Genomic DNA, 17,062 nt, shown 5'->3' on the forward strand with positions numbered 1-17,062 from the left:
GTTCAAATGGCGGTCCTTGTAGAGCCCTAAGGACTACAGTCAAATCCCCAGGAGCCACCGGTGGGATAAAGGGAGGTTGTATGCGAAGCATACCTTGCATAAAGATGTGTACATCCGGAAAAGTAGCAATCATATGGTGAAACAGTACTGACAGGGCAGAAACCTGCACCTTCAGAGAAGCAAGGCGAAGACCGTGATCTAAGCCCCCCTGTAGGAATGCCAAAATCCTGGATAATCCAAATGTCTGAGGATTATAACCTCTGGGGCGACACCATTCAAAGAAGGTGTGCCACACTCTGTGATATATTCTTGCAGAAGCAGGCTTGCAAGCTCTGAGCATGGTGTTCACCACCGAGCTGGAAAAACCCCTGGAACTCAAGAGGGCAGTCTCAAGAGCCACGCCATCAAAGACAGATGACTCTGGTTCAGTTAGAGGCAAGGACCTTGGGACAACAGGTTCGGACGTTGAGGCAACAGCATCGGAGTGACTATAGATAGGCTCCGAATATCTGCATACCAGTGACGTCTGGGCCAAGCTGGAGCTACCAGCAGTAGCATACCTCCTTCTTGCTTGAACTTCCGAATCACCTGAGGCAGAAGGGAGAATGGAGGAAACAGGTACACGAACTGGAAGGTCCATTTGAACAACAGAGCATCTACCAGCAGAGCCCCCACGTCTCTTGTTCTTGAGCCGTGCCTTGGCAATTTGTGGTTGTGCCGAGATGCCATTAGCTCTACTTCAGAAAGTCCCCACTTGTTCACCAGAAGCTGAAATACTTCCTGGTGAAGTGACCATTTCCCTGGGTGTACATCATGACGGCTTATGAAGTCCGCTTCCCAGTTCAGGACTCCCGGGATAAACACCGCCGATATGGCCTGGACATTTTCCTCCGCCCAAGTCAGGATGCGGGACACTTCCATTAGTGCCGCCTGACTTCGAGTGCCTCCTTGGCAGTTTATGTAGGCCACTGTGGTGGCATTGTCTGACTGGACTTGCACGGGTTTTCCGTGAAGTATGAGCCTTGCTGAAGAGCCCCCAAGAACCGCCCTGAGTTCCAATATGTTTATTGGAAGCACGGACTCCTCTATTGTCCACCTTCCCTATAAGAGGTGTGAACCCGTCACTGCACCCCAACCCCGGGGACAGGCATCCATTGTCAGAAGGACCCATTCCAGGATCCAAAAGGGGCGGCCCTTGGTAAGGTGACTTGTGTGGAGCCACCAAGTCAGAGACAGACGTACCTCTGGAGAAAAGTACCAATGTCTGGGTTCATATCCGGCGTGGAGATCTGTCCCATCTGGAAAGGATCAGTGTCTGTAGAGGCCGGGAATGGAACTGGCCATACCCCACCATGTCGAAGGTCAACACCATGAAGCCCAGTAACTACATTGCCGAGTGAATTGACACCCAGCGACTGTGTAGGCAGCTGCAAACCCACTGCTGCAGCGTGGTTATCTTGTCCCTGGTCAAGAAAATCCTCTGTTGTTGAGAATCCAACAATGCCCCAAGATGTAGCATCCTCTGTGAGGGCGTCAGTGAGGACTTCTTCCAGTTGATCAACCAACCGTGGCTTTGTAGCACTGTTATTGTCAGCTGTAGATGCTGAAGAAGTAATTCCAGAGACCTGGCAACAGACGGACCCCCTGCAGCCGCAGTTGGGCCGCCATAACTGCCATAAGTTTGGTGAACACCCTGGGTGCCGTGGACAGTCCAAATGGCAGGGCCTGAAACTGGAAGTGTTGTTGCAATACTGCGAATCTGAGGTACCTCTGGTGAGCCAAAGCTATCGGGACATGCAGGTAGGCATCCTGAATGTCCAGAGACACCATAAAATCCCCAGGTACCATAGCCAATATAATTGACCGCAGGGTTTCCATTTTGAACCAAGGCACTCGGAGAAACTTGTTTAGGGACTTGAGGTTTAGGATAAGTCTGTATGCACCATTCGGTTTTGGAACCAAAAAGAGAGTGGAATAATAGCCCATTCCCCTCTGGGGAGTAGGTACCGGAACTATAACTCCCTGTAGGAGCATAGATCGTATAACTTTCTGCAGTTCCAATGCCTTTTCCTGATCCATCTGAAGTCCTGTAGGGAAGAATTGATGAGGAGGTCTGTATTGGTAGGAAAGGGCGTACCCTTGAGAGACCACTTCCCTTACCCAAGTGTTTGTCGTGGTATGTCACCAACACTGGGCAAACTAAAGAAGTCAGCCTCCCACCTTGGGGGCCCCCAAGGAGAGGCCCACCCCATCAGGCTGAGGGTTTTGCATCGGGCTTGGCAGCTGGACGCCTGGTACTCCAAGCCTGCTTCTTGGGCTTTGTGACCTTCTTAGCTCCTAATGGTCTGGGAAAGAGCTGAACCTTGGCCTTACCCTGAGGATGGAAAGTCCGAAAGGACTGAGTTCCAGATCCTGGTGGCATTGGGGCCGAAGGTAAACAGGCAGACTTGGCAGCAGCCAAAGTGTCCACGATTTTGTCCAAATCTGGCCCAAGTAAGACCTGGCCATTAAAGGGTAAACCTTCTAACCCTTTCTTGGAATCAGCATCCACTCTCCAAGATTGCAACCAAAGAGAGTGTCTAGCTGACACTGCAGCCAATGAAATGCGAGATGTTAGGAGACTAACATCCAAAGCAGCCTCATTCACATATGTAGCCGAGTCTCTGATGTAACCTACCAGTTCAATTTGTTCTCTGGTAGTCTCTACAGGCAAGGATGCTTCCAAGGCATTTGCCCAACGTTCCATGGCCCTGGCCACCCAGCATATAGCCATAGCTGGCCTAGCGACACCCCCCCCCCCCCCGAGAGGGAATAAATGGACTTTAGGCACACCTCCACTTTTCTGTCCGTAACATCCTTTAATGATGACATGGACAGCATAGGAAGTGGTGCACTTTTGACAAGGCGTGTAATATGAGAATCCACCTGAAGAGGAGTTTCCCATTTAGAGAAATACTTCTCCTTGAATGGACAAGTCACTTCCAACCATTTCTGCGGTTTAAACCTCCTGCCTGGAGTTTTCCAGGCTTCTTCCAGATGTTCAACTAGCTGATCCGACAGGGGAAAAGCCGGCGCTGAACTTTTCACTTCCTTAAAGAAAGCATGTTTGGATTTGGCTGCTGGGGTATCCCCATCCCCAAAATCCATAGCCACACGAACTGCAAGAATGAGGCTGTGTACATAAATTTTGGACTTAGGCTCCGCCTCCTTTTGAGGGAGCTCTGTATCTGATAAGTCCTGAATTTCCCCATCATCAGTCGACACATCATCTTGATAATACTTGGACTGGGAAGACAGTACCTCCTTCCTAGCAGAGCGCTGGAAAGACTCTCCCTATAAAACCTCCATCAGGTTTTGCACCGTATTGGAGAGAGTATTAACCCAAACAGGTTCAGTCTGGTAGGGAGTAGGTTGTAAGGGCATATTATGAGCCACAACCAGCTGTCGGGGAGTCCCCTGTGACATAGATGGCATAGCAACCTGCGGAGCGTACCCCAATTGTGGGGCCACTGGAGGTGCAGCAAGCCAACCCATCAGTGTAGTTAGTGCTTGTGCAAAACAAGCCCTGGGCAGCTCTTGAGAAGAGCTGGGCCCAGCAAGTAATTCTGCATTTCTGGTACACAGGGTCCTCCCACAATAATCTCTCCCTCCTTTTGTCCAGCAAAGCACCTGTTGCAGGATTGTGTAAGGGGGATATCAGCCTGAGCAGAATCACTGCCAGCCATAATGAATGTATGTGTCGAACTCCTCAGCTCAACTTAGGCTCCACCTTCACCACTGAACTGTGAAGTAATTTGATCCCTCAGCAGCACTGTCACCGCAAGGGCTAATGAAAGAGAAAGTACAGGGATAGCTAAAATGGCTGACAGAAAAAGAGTTTTACAGTCAGACAGTGCTAGCAACAGACACATACAATGCCAGGAAAACCTGCACTATACTGCACTATTATCAACTAACTAGACCTTGTGTCTAGTAGGAATAGTGCTACATACACCAACCTGCTTGGAGGAGGGGTATGTAGGGGGACACAGGCTCTGCAGCTCTCCCTGTGAGACTAGCGATTTATGCACATTAAAATGGCTGCCGGAGGACTCACAGGGGGTGTGCCTGAGGGAGGAGAGCTGCCTGTAACTGCCAAACCACTGGTGCACCGTGCAGCGTGGGAGGGGCCGGCTGTGCCATACAGGGAAGGCCCGCTCCCCTGGCATGCTATTAACTCCTGGGATGCCACAACGTCCGCTCGTTGTGGCCCCCTATCCCTGATGGTCTAGTGACAGCGCAGGTGCCGTGCCTGGTGCCACACGCAGCCTCTTCCCAGGGTCCCCCCAGCCCTGGGAAGTAAATGAACTGTGTTATCAGCGGGCGCCCGCCGCGGACACCCGCTGCTTACCTGAATGTCCCCCGTGATATCCGGCCACAGTCCTGGGCGTCTGTCGGGCTTTTGCTAGCCAAAACTCCCAGACACCTGCCGCGAGCCCTAGCGCCATCGGTGGGGTGTCGGAGTGGCAGCATGGGCGTCTGCTGGACATCCCATGCTGACCATTCTGCAGTAAAAAAAACAACTATTTTCTGAGCTGTCAACGCAGCCCCTCTTGAAGTGACCTGACTCCGTGCCGAGCACCTACGAAACTGAGGTGCCTTGGCCTGGGGCGGGGTATAGGAGAGGAGCCCGGTGCATCCTGGCAGCACAGATTTAACTATTGAGGTGCTCGACGACTGACGTCATCAACCTATACCTCAAGGTCTCCTGTGGAGCCCTATGGACCATGCAGTAGAAATAAAGTTATCAATCACAATATGACAAAAGAATATACTTTTATTAATTGTAGCTGTGCAAATTTACCTAAGATAAGACTGGGAGAATGTGTAATTAGGCACATATTTGTTTTTAATTAGCTTAATATGGCCAATAATTACATGTCAATTTTGTGGTGATATTCTGCAAAGTGCAGAATAATGGGTTAAATTATGAGGGAAAGGTATATAAGGGTGCTGTATGAATGGGACAGGTGTTTTTAAGATTGCAGGTGAGAGTTACAGGTGTTATTTAAGACATTATTAAATGTTGCTTAAAATGACATAAAAATCAACTTTACAGGCATATATATGCACAGCAAATTAATCTAGAGCATTTATTTACTAAAAAACACTAGCTTTCTATCTTTTTGAAACTGTTTTTACAAAATTAGTACCGTATATACTGGAGTATAAGCCGAGTTTTTCAGCACATTGTTTGTGCTGAAAAAGCACCCCCTCGGCTTATACTCGAGACATGCCCGCATGGTACGCTGCTGAGTAGCGTACCATGCGGGCCGCGGTGCAGACTGTGTCACTGTGACACAGCCTGCACCACGTGTGTAGCGCTGACCGGATGGAGTTCGGTCAGCGCTACACACTGCTATACACACAGCCGCCGGAGCCGGCAGCTATGTGTTTGGTGTAATCAGCAGCCGCTGAGAGTCTGTCAGACTCTCAGCGGCTACTGCTGTTCCCACTGCGGGAGCCATCTTCCGGCTCCCGCAGTGGGTAATGGGAGAGACGTCGTCATGACGACGTCTCTCCCATTATGCAAAGCGGCGGAGGAGCCTGTAGCAGCGTCGGGACCAGGAGCGGGGTTACAGGTAAGTGTTTTTTTTTTTTACATTTCTTTCTACTGGGGGGGCTACTACCGCGGGGTACTACCAGGGGGGGATATCGCTACTGGGGGCACTACCAGAGGGGGGGGATTAATAATGGGGGAACTACCAGGGGGGGATGTTGCTACTGGAGGCACTACCAGGGAGGGGGGGAATACTGGGTGCACTACCAGGGGGGATGTTGCTACTGGGGGCACTACCAGGGGGGGTTAATACTGGGGGCACTACCAGGGGGGGATATTGCTACTGGGGGCACTACCAGGGGGGGGATTAATACTGGGGGCACTACCAGGGGGGGATATTGCTACTGGGGGCACTACCAGGGGGGGATTAATATTGGGGGCACTACCAGGGGGGATGTTGCTACTGGGGGCACTACCAGGGGGGGATTAATACTGGGGGCACTACCAGGGGGGGATATTGCTACTGGGGGCACTACCAGGGGGGGATATTGCTACTGGGGGCACTACCAGGGGGGTATTACTACTGGGGGCACTACCAGGGGGGGATATTACTACTGGGGGCACTACCAGGGGGGATATTACTACTGGGGGCACTGCCAGGGGGGGATTACTACTGGGGGCACTACCAGGGGGGGATTACTACTGGGGACAGTACCAGAGGGGGGATTACTACCAGTAGCTGCTGCATTTCCCACCCTAGGCTTATACTCGAGTCAATAAGTTTTCCCAGTTTTTTGTGGTAAAATTAGGTACCTCGGCTTATATTCGGGTCGACTTATACTCGAGTATATACGGTAATTTTAAACCTTTGAAGAGCCCCAAATATTTTTAATTTGTAACATGTATAAAACTTGCTCCAACGTAACCTCCAACCGGAAGTAGTTTACCTCTATAGTATATAAGAGAAGCACTTCTGTCACACTGCCCTGAGTAAGAGAGATACTCTTTTGAAACGCGTTGGCAGCATGTGACAGGAGAAAGTTCAACATACCATTTGGAGCAGCCTGGAGAGACCATCACATTTTAGTTCTGCAAGAGGTTTTTCAGAGATCTCCAACTTTATATCTACAGGCCCTTTCATAAGGGATATCTGGTAAAGCACCATTTTGTTGCATTGTATGCTTTGAGTGTTTGCCTTTGTATGATATATATTCATATTTGGAATTTTTATGAAAACAATAAAATAGTGTGTTTCGTATTACACCTTGTTATAATATATTTTTCTCTCTATGTGATGACAATAACCGTGTATGATATCACATACTTCTACAGGGGACTTATGACCAATATATTGAAATACAGAGGAAAGTATAGTCTTATAAAGTATATATTAGACATAAGCACACCTGTGTGATCTAAATCTCTTTTTGTGTTAATATCACCTGTTCCAGTCCAGTAGAATTGTCTTTAATGTCATCTGGCAGTAACATTATCATGCTCAGCTCATTGTTAACATAAGGAAGTTCCAACAATTTTGTCTCAAATTCTTCAACGTAATACATATTAAATTTATTCCTCTGGAACATCATTGGGACCGGTTTACTTTTTGTCTGTACAAAGAGACACATTGTTTTTGTTAATGTGAAATACCAATTTCTTATATAGTTATTAATCTGTCTTTTAACGCAGCAAAGCATGCAATATTATACGAAAACACGTCAATTATATGTCCATACCTTACTCATTCTAAATGGTCTTTGTTCTGTATTTTCTTCTGGAAATTTAATATTCCAGTTTCCTTTAAAGTAAATTGCATTCACCAAGACAAGCTTAGTAAGAGCATCAATGGACCCAGGAGCCAAAATGTCCTTTATATTCCCTTAAAAAAAGAAACATCATTGACTTAATTTAACCTGATTATTTCTGTTTTATGATTACTTGACAGCAAAGCTTCTCTATTGTGCCCACCTAATGTACATTCATTACCCTCATAAAGATACTGGAACGTATGGTAAATTATTATTTTGTTGAAATTGCTATTATATACTGTAAGTATATAGCTGAATTTACACGAGGGCCTAGCAATCTGTATGTTCTCTATTAAATTCTAGTATAATACACATGATACGTCAACTTTCTATATTACTACAGGTTGAGTCTCCCATATCCAAATATTCCGAGATACGGAATATTCTGAAATATGGAATTATTTTGGCATGACTGAGATAATGAAACCTTTGATTTTTGATGGTTCAATGTGCACAAACTTTGTCTAAGGCACAAATTATTAAAAATATTGTATAAAATAACCTTCAGGCTGTGTGCATAAGGTGTATATGAAACATAAATGAATTTCAGTTCTGTACACAAACTTTACATGAGCGACAAAAGTATTGAAAATATTGTATAAAATTACCTGCAGGCTGTACGTATAAGGTGTATATAACACATAAATGCATTCTGTGTGTATATTTGGATCCTATTCCCAAGATATTTCATTATGATATGCAATTATTCTAAAATACGGAATATTCCGGTATCCAAAATACCCCTGGTCCCAAGCATTTTGGATATGGGAGACTCAACCTGCATTATAATATGAAATATTTTTTATTGTTTTGATATGCTCAAACGACATCTAATACTGGTCTGGCCAAAATGTGGGTCGCAATCTAACAGTAGCTCGCGGAGCTCCTGCCAGTAGATCGCGACCAACTTGCTACATCAACTGGGAACGCTGTTCTCTGAAGCGATCATAAGGGGCACAACTACAGGGGGCATTGCATAAGGGGCACAAAAACAGGGGGCACTGCATAATGGGCACAACTACAGGGGGCATTGCATAAGGGGCTCTAATACAGGGGGCACTATTACTGGAGGTATTGCATAAGGAGCACTACTACAGGAGCAGGGACGCATCTATAATGGGTGCAGGGTGTGCGGGGCACACGGGCCCGGGTCCAGGGGGGCCCCGCACCGCACACCCTGCACCCATAGTATTACTTACCTCTCTGGAGTCCCACGTCGGCACAGGAGTCCGGTGCTGTAAAACGACTGGAAAATGGCGCTGGCCACGAACAGCTCAGTGCGCTGCCGGCCGCCGGACAGAGAGGAGAGGGCCCGTGTTGGAGACTGCACATGGGCCCCCTCCTCTCTAGAAACGCCCCTGTAACGGAGGCATTGCATAAGGGATACTACTACTGGGGGCACTGCATAAGGGGCACTTCTACATGGGGCACTGCATAAGTGGCACTTCTACTGTGGGCACTGCATAAGGGGCACTACTACAGTGGGCACTGCATTGGGCACTACTACAGTAGGGCTGCAACTAGGGGGAGGCTGGAGGTGCCGCGGTAGCTAGAGGCTGGAGTTCTCTCCTGAACTCCAACTTCCAGCTCTCCCCACGGGCACTATGGGAGAGACGTCATGATGTCTCTCCCATAGTTCCGAGGAGCAGCCGGGTGGACCGGACGGCGGCGGATGTAGGAGCAGGGTTTAAGGTAAGTGTTGTTTTTTTATTCATTGTGTAAGCGTCACTACAGGAGCAATACCATATGGGCACTACTACAGGGGCATTACTATGGGGGCATTACCATATGGGCAATACTACAGGGGCATTACTATGTGGGCACTACTACAGGGGCATTACTATGGGGGCATTACTATAGGTGCACTGCTGAAGGGGGCATTACTATAGGTGCACTGCTGCAGGGGGCATTACTATGGGGGAATTACCAGGTGGAGCGCCAAATGACTGTCTTGCCCCAGGTGCCAAAAATCCTAGTTTCGTCCCTGACTACAGGGGGCATTGCATAAGGGGCACTACTACTGGGGGCATTGCATAAGGGGCACTACTTCAGGGGCATTGCATAAGGGGCACAACTACAGTGGGCATTACTACAGTAGACATTTTATAAGGGGCACTACTATGGACATTGGGAATAAGGGGCACTACTTTGTGTCGTAATGTGAATAGGAACACTACTATGTGGTTTAATATGAATAAGATTGTGCTACTATGTGGCGTAATTTGAATTGGGGATATGTGTGATTTTGGCAGGACAGACGCCACACCCCTTGTTGTGAAGATCATTTTGTTTTACAGCAGAGCTAATATATCCATCCTATCTAGTAGCTGGACTCCTAATTCATCTTGTTTCAGTAGATAACAATATATAAACTTACAAAAAACCTGCAAAGGAGGGCACCCTGTGCTATTTGCCTTGTTCATTATTATGCTTTAAGCATAATGTCAACTTGACCTGAATGTCAACATTCAGAATGATATTTTCAAAATGTCGACATTTGACAAGTCAACATTCACAATGTCACCAGTTAGAATGTTGACAATAGGATTTTCAATCTAAACCTAATCTAACCCTAACTGCAGCCTAACCTTGACCCTAACCTTAATCTAACCCGAACCCTAAAATCAGATGGCAACATTCTGGTTGTCGACATTATGCTGTCAACATTCATAATGTTGACAATGTGACTGCATACCATGACGTTACCTCTAGCAGCCTCACAACATTTACCATAGCTTTACTGCTTCTGGGCCTGATTCTGATGTGAAAAGATAGCATCGCTGCTGCATCTATGCAAAAGCAGCAGGAACGGTCTGTAGTAGAAAGACGCCTCCTGTATACCTCAGTGATCCACAGCTGCATCCGAGGACGTAACCATCGGATCACTTGCGTGACCTTCAGCCGTCTGAGTAACCATCAGGTTACTCAGGATGGCTGGTGGTTTGATGCTGTCGGGGACAGGAAGTCTGCATCGGAAGTCTGACCTTGGCACCCTGTTTTGTGGAATGGACCTGGTCACTGCCCCTTCCACGTCCCCAAATAGCTGCAGCCTGTCAATCAGGCTCGGGCTCAGTGGGCACTGCGAGTGTGATTGCAGGACCCACTCTGCACTTGCACAAAATGGGTCCTGCGCATGTGCAGATGCCTCACCATCGGATTTCTACGTAATCAATCCAGTTTGCGTACAAATACGAATCAGACCCTCTGTTACAAACCAGAGCCATAACTCATGTCTCCAAGGTAATCTCCTCATCACAGTTAACGATGAGGGCTCCTTTGTGAATGAAAAGGGGATCGCAGAATATATCTCCAATAGCTGCTAAAGTCCTTGTAGATACATTAAGGGGATACGTAAAGTAATATTTGTTTTTGGGTTATGTCCTGCTAATATGATTTGATAAATAGATAACCTATACATGGAAAGAGGTGACACTTAGCTGTGCTCCTACACACAATGGTCCTGATTCAGAGATGTATGCAAAGCCGATATTTACTCAATTGAGCAATTATCTGTAAAATGCACATGTGTCTAAGTTGCTCTCTGCATGCATCAAGGTACATTACCGCAGTCGATTGCAGTGACTTTTAACTTGCAGTATGTGATTGGCAGGCAGGGAGCTTTTGGGGGAGGTAATGGGGGCAAAAACACAGGCGTGTCATGACTATTTTCAGTGCGTGTCACAGCCTGCATGTTACGATTCCCATACGATGATGGGATCGCTACAAGGACTAGTGGAGTGTTGCTGCAGAGAGATGGCACAAGCAGCGGCAGATACTATGGTCCGATGAATGTCTTGAGACTAATCGCAGGAATGACCAGGACTGTGGTTAATAGCAGGATTACAACACAAGACTAGACTGACAACGACAAGATAGGCAAGACTGGTCAAAAGGGCTGAAATTAAACTTAAGACATTACTAGAGAACTGAGGTGCAACTTGAGACTGGACAGATGAACAGAATACAGGAGTTGAAGTGAATGCTTGAATACAGGAGTTGAAGTGAATGCTTGGAACACTAGAGTTGAAGTGAATGCTTGAATACTGGAGTTGAAGTGAATGCTTGAATACAGGAGTTGAAGTGAATGCTTGAATACAGGAGTTGAACTAAATGCTTGAATACAGGAGATGAAGTGAGACATGGCAAGTACACTGACTGGAAGCAGCGTGGATGAGAACACTGCAAACTTAACTTTGGTGAACATAGACATGGCAGATGATCAGTTGATATGCAGGCTGTTATGTGGCCCAGCAGGCTGAGATGCAGGAACCATATAGCAAACAGGAGCACTCCGACACAGGCCCGGATTTCCCACAAGGCAACCTAGGCGCTCGCCTAGGGCCCCGCGAGTCCCAAGGGGCCTGTGGATGGGCCCCTTTTGGCTCGCCGGGACCTAGACAGGCCCCTTTTCCCCAAGAAATCTGGCCAGTCAAAATGCTCCCAGAGGTGCACTGTGCGAGTATCGCATGACTTCATGAGTTCACGAGGACCCGCTTATACTCCCAGAGTCCCGCTGCGGCACCCCTGTCTGCACTGTCACAGAGTGACTGTGCATAAGAGGGAGGAGGAGGGTCACCGGGTCCTCCAACCAGCCCCATCGAGCTCCAGCCCATCCCCAGCACAGCAGCCTCTGCTACTGACTGCCAGGCTTGCAGCTTGCCACCAGCAGCATGCACCGGTGGCACCCAGCGAGGAGCAGAGGAACAGGCCAAGGCAGAGTCTGGTTGAGTGAGACAGTGACCGGGGATCCAGATTTCAGGGAAGAACAGCAGCCAGACAGGTAGGGTAAAGTACTGTGCTATTCTCAACTACTCTAATATAGATTGAATTATGTAGGATTTATTTTTTATGGTAGGTGGGGTCTGGGAGGTGGACAGGACTGCCTTATATTACAAGCATATAGTAATATACATTATGATGATCATGATATTATTAGTACATCAATCCAGGATGATGGTATTTTCATGTTAGATACTTGTAATATACTTGTACTATAATGCAGTCCTGTCCACTCCCCACCTACCATTAAAAAAATAAATCCTATAGTGTACTTTAAAAAAAATGGGGGGGTGTAATGCCGACGACTCATCCCCATCATTGTACTCAGCTGAGCACAGTCACACACAATACTGGGCATGACCACACCACAGCCCCCACTGCAGATGCCACCTCTAATCCTTAGCACTCCTCTGGTTTATGTGTTGTATTTAATGGATAATGAGGAGTAAAACCTTAGGGTATGAGGTTTAGTTTGGGTTATGGTATTAGGGATAAGGTATTAGGGTTGGTGTATCAGTTTGGGTTAGGGTATTAGGGTCAGATTAGGTGTATCAGTTGGATTATTAGGGATGGTGTAGGGTTTAGCGGTTATGGTTAGGGTCAGGTTTGAGCTTAGGGTTGAGTTAGGGTCAGCATTAGGGTAGGGATGCTTTGCATGAATCAGGAATGGAAATAAAGTGCTATGGATTGTTTGAGGGAGGGGGGGCCCAAACTGGTATCTTGCCTAGGGCCCCATGAGGTCTAAATCCGGCTCTGCTCCGACATGACAGGAATGCAGGCTGGATGACACGCAGGCAAATCCAGGTCAGACAGATAGGCACTGGGTACTGAAACAGCAGAACTAGTTTAGGACTCAGACTTCTGAGCACAGAACAAACATACTCCGGACGTCAGACAATATAACAAGCATTGAGTGAAGGGCTGGCTGAAATGTAACAGAAGCAGGGGCCAATCAGAACCAATTCCTGGAGAGAGCAATTCCTAATCACAGGCATGAGTATACCTGCTCTGCACACAGACAGCTAAGTAAATAGTGAGCACATGATACCAAACACACAGACAGACATGAATGACAGGCTATTATCTAAACACAAACATAACAGGATTTCCAGCTACCTGCAAAAAGCTAGAACAAGGACAAGACATGATGCAGTATCCCAGTAAAAACTATGACTGGGAACTGCCACCAAGATGATTGGCTAACCACAAATCCTAACACTGCATCTGCTATCCCACATACAATAAAAATTGTTCTGGCATCTCAGTTCCCACAGAAATTCTGTGCGACCATAGCATTACTCAGAAGACTGATAAGTGAATGGTCAGCGACCGATACTAAGTCATTGTACACAGATGCTTGGATTTTCAAAGCCACAGGTGGATGTCTCAATACATTCCTCAGCATCTGCGACATTTGCATATTTTGGTAAAACAGCTGCACAGCGGATCCCAGCTGTGATGGCATTATCGGACATCTTTGAATCAATCTATACTAATCTTTGAAAACTATATATATATATATATATATATATATATATATATATTGTGATAGAAGCACTGGAGAAGTCTGGGAGGGCATATATGTGTGTCCCAGATTCCTATCATATGTGTTTTAAAAACCCCAGGAAAAGTCTGTTATGCCAAACAGACCAGAAGTGTCGGCTTTTGGTAAAATCCGGATAATGGGTCCTAGGGGTCTGGATGTGAGTAGAGACGGGAGGGCTCCATCCACAGGCCATTTCAGGTGTTGGGTCTTTCAGTCTGAGAGCAGGCTGACTAGTAGTTGCACATGCAAGTGGTTCATATAGCTGTTTTAAGGTTTTGGTTCAGTGGCTCACATACCCTGGGGAGAACAGACACTGAGGTTTGTTCAGAGACACTGTGATATTTGAAAGTGCTGTGTTTGTGTTTGTGGTAAGGCAGTAGGCCCTGCCACTTGTAGAGAGGGAATAACCTATCTTGTTAGTGCCCAGAAGGGCTAGGATTTATTTTTATGTTTTATTTATTTTGTTGTTTATATTGCACAATAAAACTAGTTCCGACCAGCTTGCATGAAAACCCTGGACTGGTGTGCTGTTTCCTGGCTGCTGTGTGTAAGGAGGTGTCCATCTACCCCAGGAGAGGGACCCCCTACCATGACTATATCACAAGTGGTGGAGAATGTGGGCAGACACACGGAAATCTGCAGCAAGAGGAAAAGTTTTGCATTGAAAATTTAACGAGACAGACACCAATTTGTTGTTTGGATGTCCACCTGTGTTTTATGTAATCCAGGAAGGTGGCTTCGGTAGATGCTTAGAGAAGCCAGATTCCGCTTCCAACCTACACCTAAAGACACCATGGAGGACATTGTTAAGGCCTTGCTCCAAGCTACAGCAGCTCAGCAGGAACCTAACAAAATTCAGCAAGAAGCTACCAGAACTCAGCAGGTCGCCATAGAGGAAACCCGCCAAGCCTTAAAAGAGCTGGTACAACAGCTACTAGTCCGGTCTGGAGATGCTTCCCCTGCTCTTCCAACTAACACTTACACCATATGGGTCAGTCACTTTCTGCAAAAGATGACCCAGAATGATGATGTGGAAGTGCATCTTACGGCCTTTGAAAGAACCGCAGAAAGAGAGAATTGGCTTAAAGAGCACTGGGCAAGTCTTGTGGCACTCTTCCTGTCTGGAGAACCACAGAAAGCATACTATGACTTGTGTCTGGCTGATGCAAAAGACTATGTTAAATTGAATCAGGAAATCTTAACTCGTTTGGGAGTCACAGTATTTGTTCGCGCCCAATAAGTCCACCGCTGGGAGTTCCAAACAGAAAAGCCTCCACGCTCGCAAATGCATGACCTCATCCATCTTACCACAAAATGGCTGAAGTCAGAGACTCTAACAGGACCACAGATCGTGGAAAGGATCATTATGGATCGATATCTGCGGTCTCTACCTGCAACTCTGCGCAAATGGGTGAGCCATGCAGACCCTAAAACAGCAGACCAATTGGTTGAACTGGTGGAGAGGTATGTGGTGGCTGAGGAACTTTCGAGTGTGCCCCGCTGAGCCCCGATTCTGCAACGGCGATCTCTCATGATCACTGGTAAGACTGTTTCAAGGGAGAAGGGTGCTGGGCGGTGGAATGTACTTAAGACTGAGGGTTTGGAACCTGGGGATAGGCCAGCCAGGCCAGGAATGTTCCTACCCCGTAATAGACTTGATAATAATATGATTCAATGTTTCTGATGTGGTGGTTTGGGCCATATTTCTGCTAATTGTTCACTTACCTCTGAACCTATGCAATGTGATACTGCTTACGTCAATTGCAGAATGTCTTTCTTTGCACAGACAGCCTGTACTGCTGATTGACAGGCTGGGACAGATAAGCAAATGTTTATAGTTACTGTAGAAGGCAACCGAGTAGAGGCTCTGTTTGATTCTGGTCGCCTGGTTACACTTGTGAAAGCTGAACTGGTGACCCCCTTGAAGCATAATGGAAAAACTGTTGGTGTGACCAGCATACATGGGGATACTCGCTATTATGTTACTGCAGAGGTGAACATAGAAACACAATGTGGTTCTGCGATAGTCTCTGTGGGTTTGGTGCATGGCTTGATGTATGATGCAATATTGGGGAGAGACTTTGCCCACTTCTGGAAGTTGTGGGAAAGCCAATTTGTCATAGAAGTTAATAACCACGACCCTTTTGAGAAGGTTACTGATGCAGTAGCAGAGGGAGTTTCTTCAGAATCTGAGAATGATGGTGGCTCACGAAGTGATGTGCCTCCTACTGAGTTGGGAAGCGTTATTGAGCCAGTTGGTCATCTGCCTGATCTTGAAGTCAGAAAAGAGGTCTTTGCCATGGAGCAGTTAAATGACCCTGCTCTGGTAAAAGCCAGGGAAAATGTAAAAGTGATTGATGGTAAATTCGTGGACCCTGATAGTCCATATAAAACTGTTATTGATCATGTTTCCCAAATGCAGGAAAGAATTGCTGTTGTGGTGCCGATAGTGAGAGAGCACTTGGAACAGGCCCAACAGGCACAGCAGAGGGTGTACAACCGCAATGCTCAGTTACGTGTCTTTGCTCCTGGGGACAGAGTGTTGGTGTTGGTTCCCACAGTAGAAAATAAACTTTTGGTGAAGTGGCAAGGACCCTTTGAAATTCTACAAAAAGTGGGGGAGGTTAATAATAAAGTTTACTAGCCTGGGAAAAGAAAGCCAGAACCGATATGCCAAGTAAATCTTATAAAACCTTGGAAGGATAGAGCAGCTCAGTCAGCCATCCAAGCCCCTCCAGTAAACCTAGGGCCCTTGGTTCCCGAAGTGACAGTATCTAAAACCCTGTCGGCAGTTCAACAGCAGGAAGTTAAGGAATTTCTAAAGCCCTATAGGTTACAAGAATCCCAAAGAGAATCTGTATTTAAAGAAATGTAAAAAATTTTGGAATTGGGTGTAATTGAAGAATCGCATAGTGAGTGGTTAAGTCCCATTGTGCTTATTCCAAACCTGATGGAAGTGTGCGTTTCTGCAATGATTTCCAAAAATTGAACAGTGTGTCAAAGTTTGATGCCTACCCTATGCCTAGGGCGGATTAACTAATTGAAAAACTAGGAACAGCCAGGTATTTAACCACTCTAGACTTAACCAAAGGGTATTGGCAAGTGCCGTTAACTGAGAATGCCAAAGAAAAGACAGCTTTTTCTGTACCAGAAGGGTTGTTCCAATACAAGATGTTGCCCTTTGGGTTACATGGGGCACCGGTTACCTTTCAAAGGGTGATGGATAGAATTCTAAGGCTCCATAGACAGTATGCTGCTGCTTATCTAGATGATGTGATCATTCATAGTCCTGATTGGCAGTCTCACTTGCCCAGAGTGCAAGCAGTGTTGGACTCCATCTATAGGGCAGGGTTGACAGCCAACCCAAAAGGATGTTGCCTAGGGATGGAA

At 46.8% G+C, this 17,062-nt stretch overlaps 1 protein-coding gene across 1 annotated transcript in view; it reads right to left on the bottom strand.

Moving 5' to 3' along the window:
- LOC148524822 (leukocyte elastase inhibitor-like) overlaps window positions 1-17,062 on the bottom strand; it is a 63,925-nt gene that overhangs the window by 5,541 nt on the left and 41,322 nt on the right. Inside the window, exons 6-7 of the mRNA XM_088471803.1 lie at window positions 7,276-7,418; window positions 6,982-7,149 (exon numbers count right to left, since the gene is read on the bottom strand). Coding sequence (XP_088327929.1) covers window positions 6,982-7,149; window positions 7,276-7,418 — 311 coding nt within the window. The remainder of the gene's footprint in view (window positions 1-6,981; window positions 7,150-7,275; window positions 7,419-17,062) is intronic.

This window comes from Taudactylus pleione, unplaced genomic scaffold (assembly GCF_031769625.1).
Source record: "Taudactylus pleione unplaced genomic scaffold, aTauple2 ptg000116l, whole genome shotgun sequence".
In the NCBI taxonomy this organism is placed as follows: domain Eukaryota; kingdom Metazoa; phylum Chordata; class Amphibia; order Anura; family Myobatrachidae; genus Taudactylus; species Taudactylus pleione.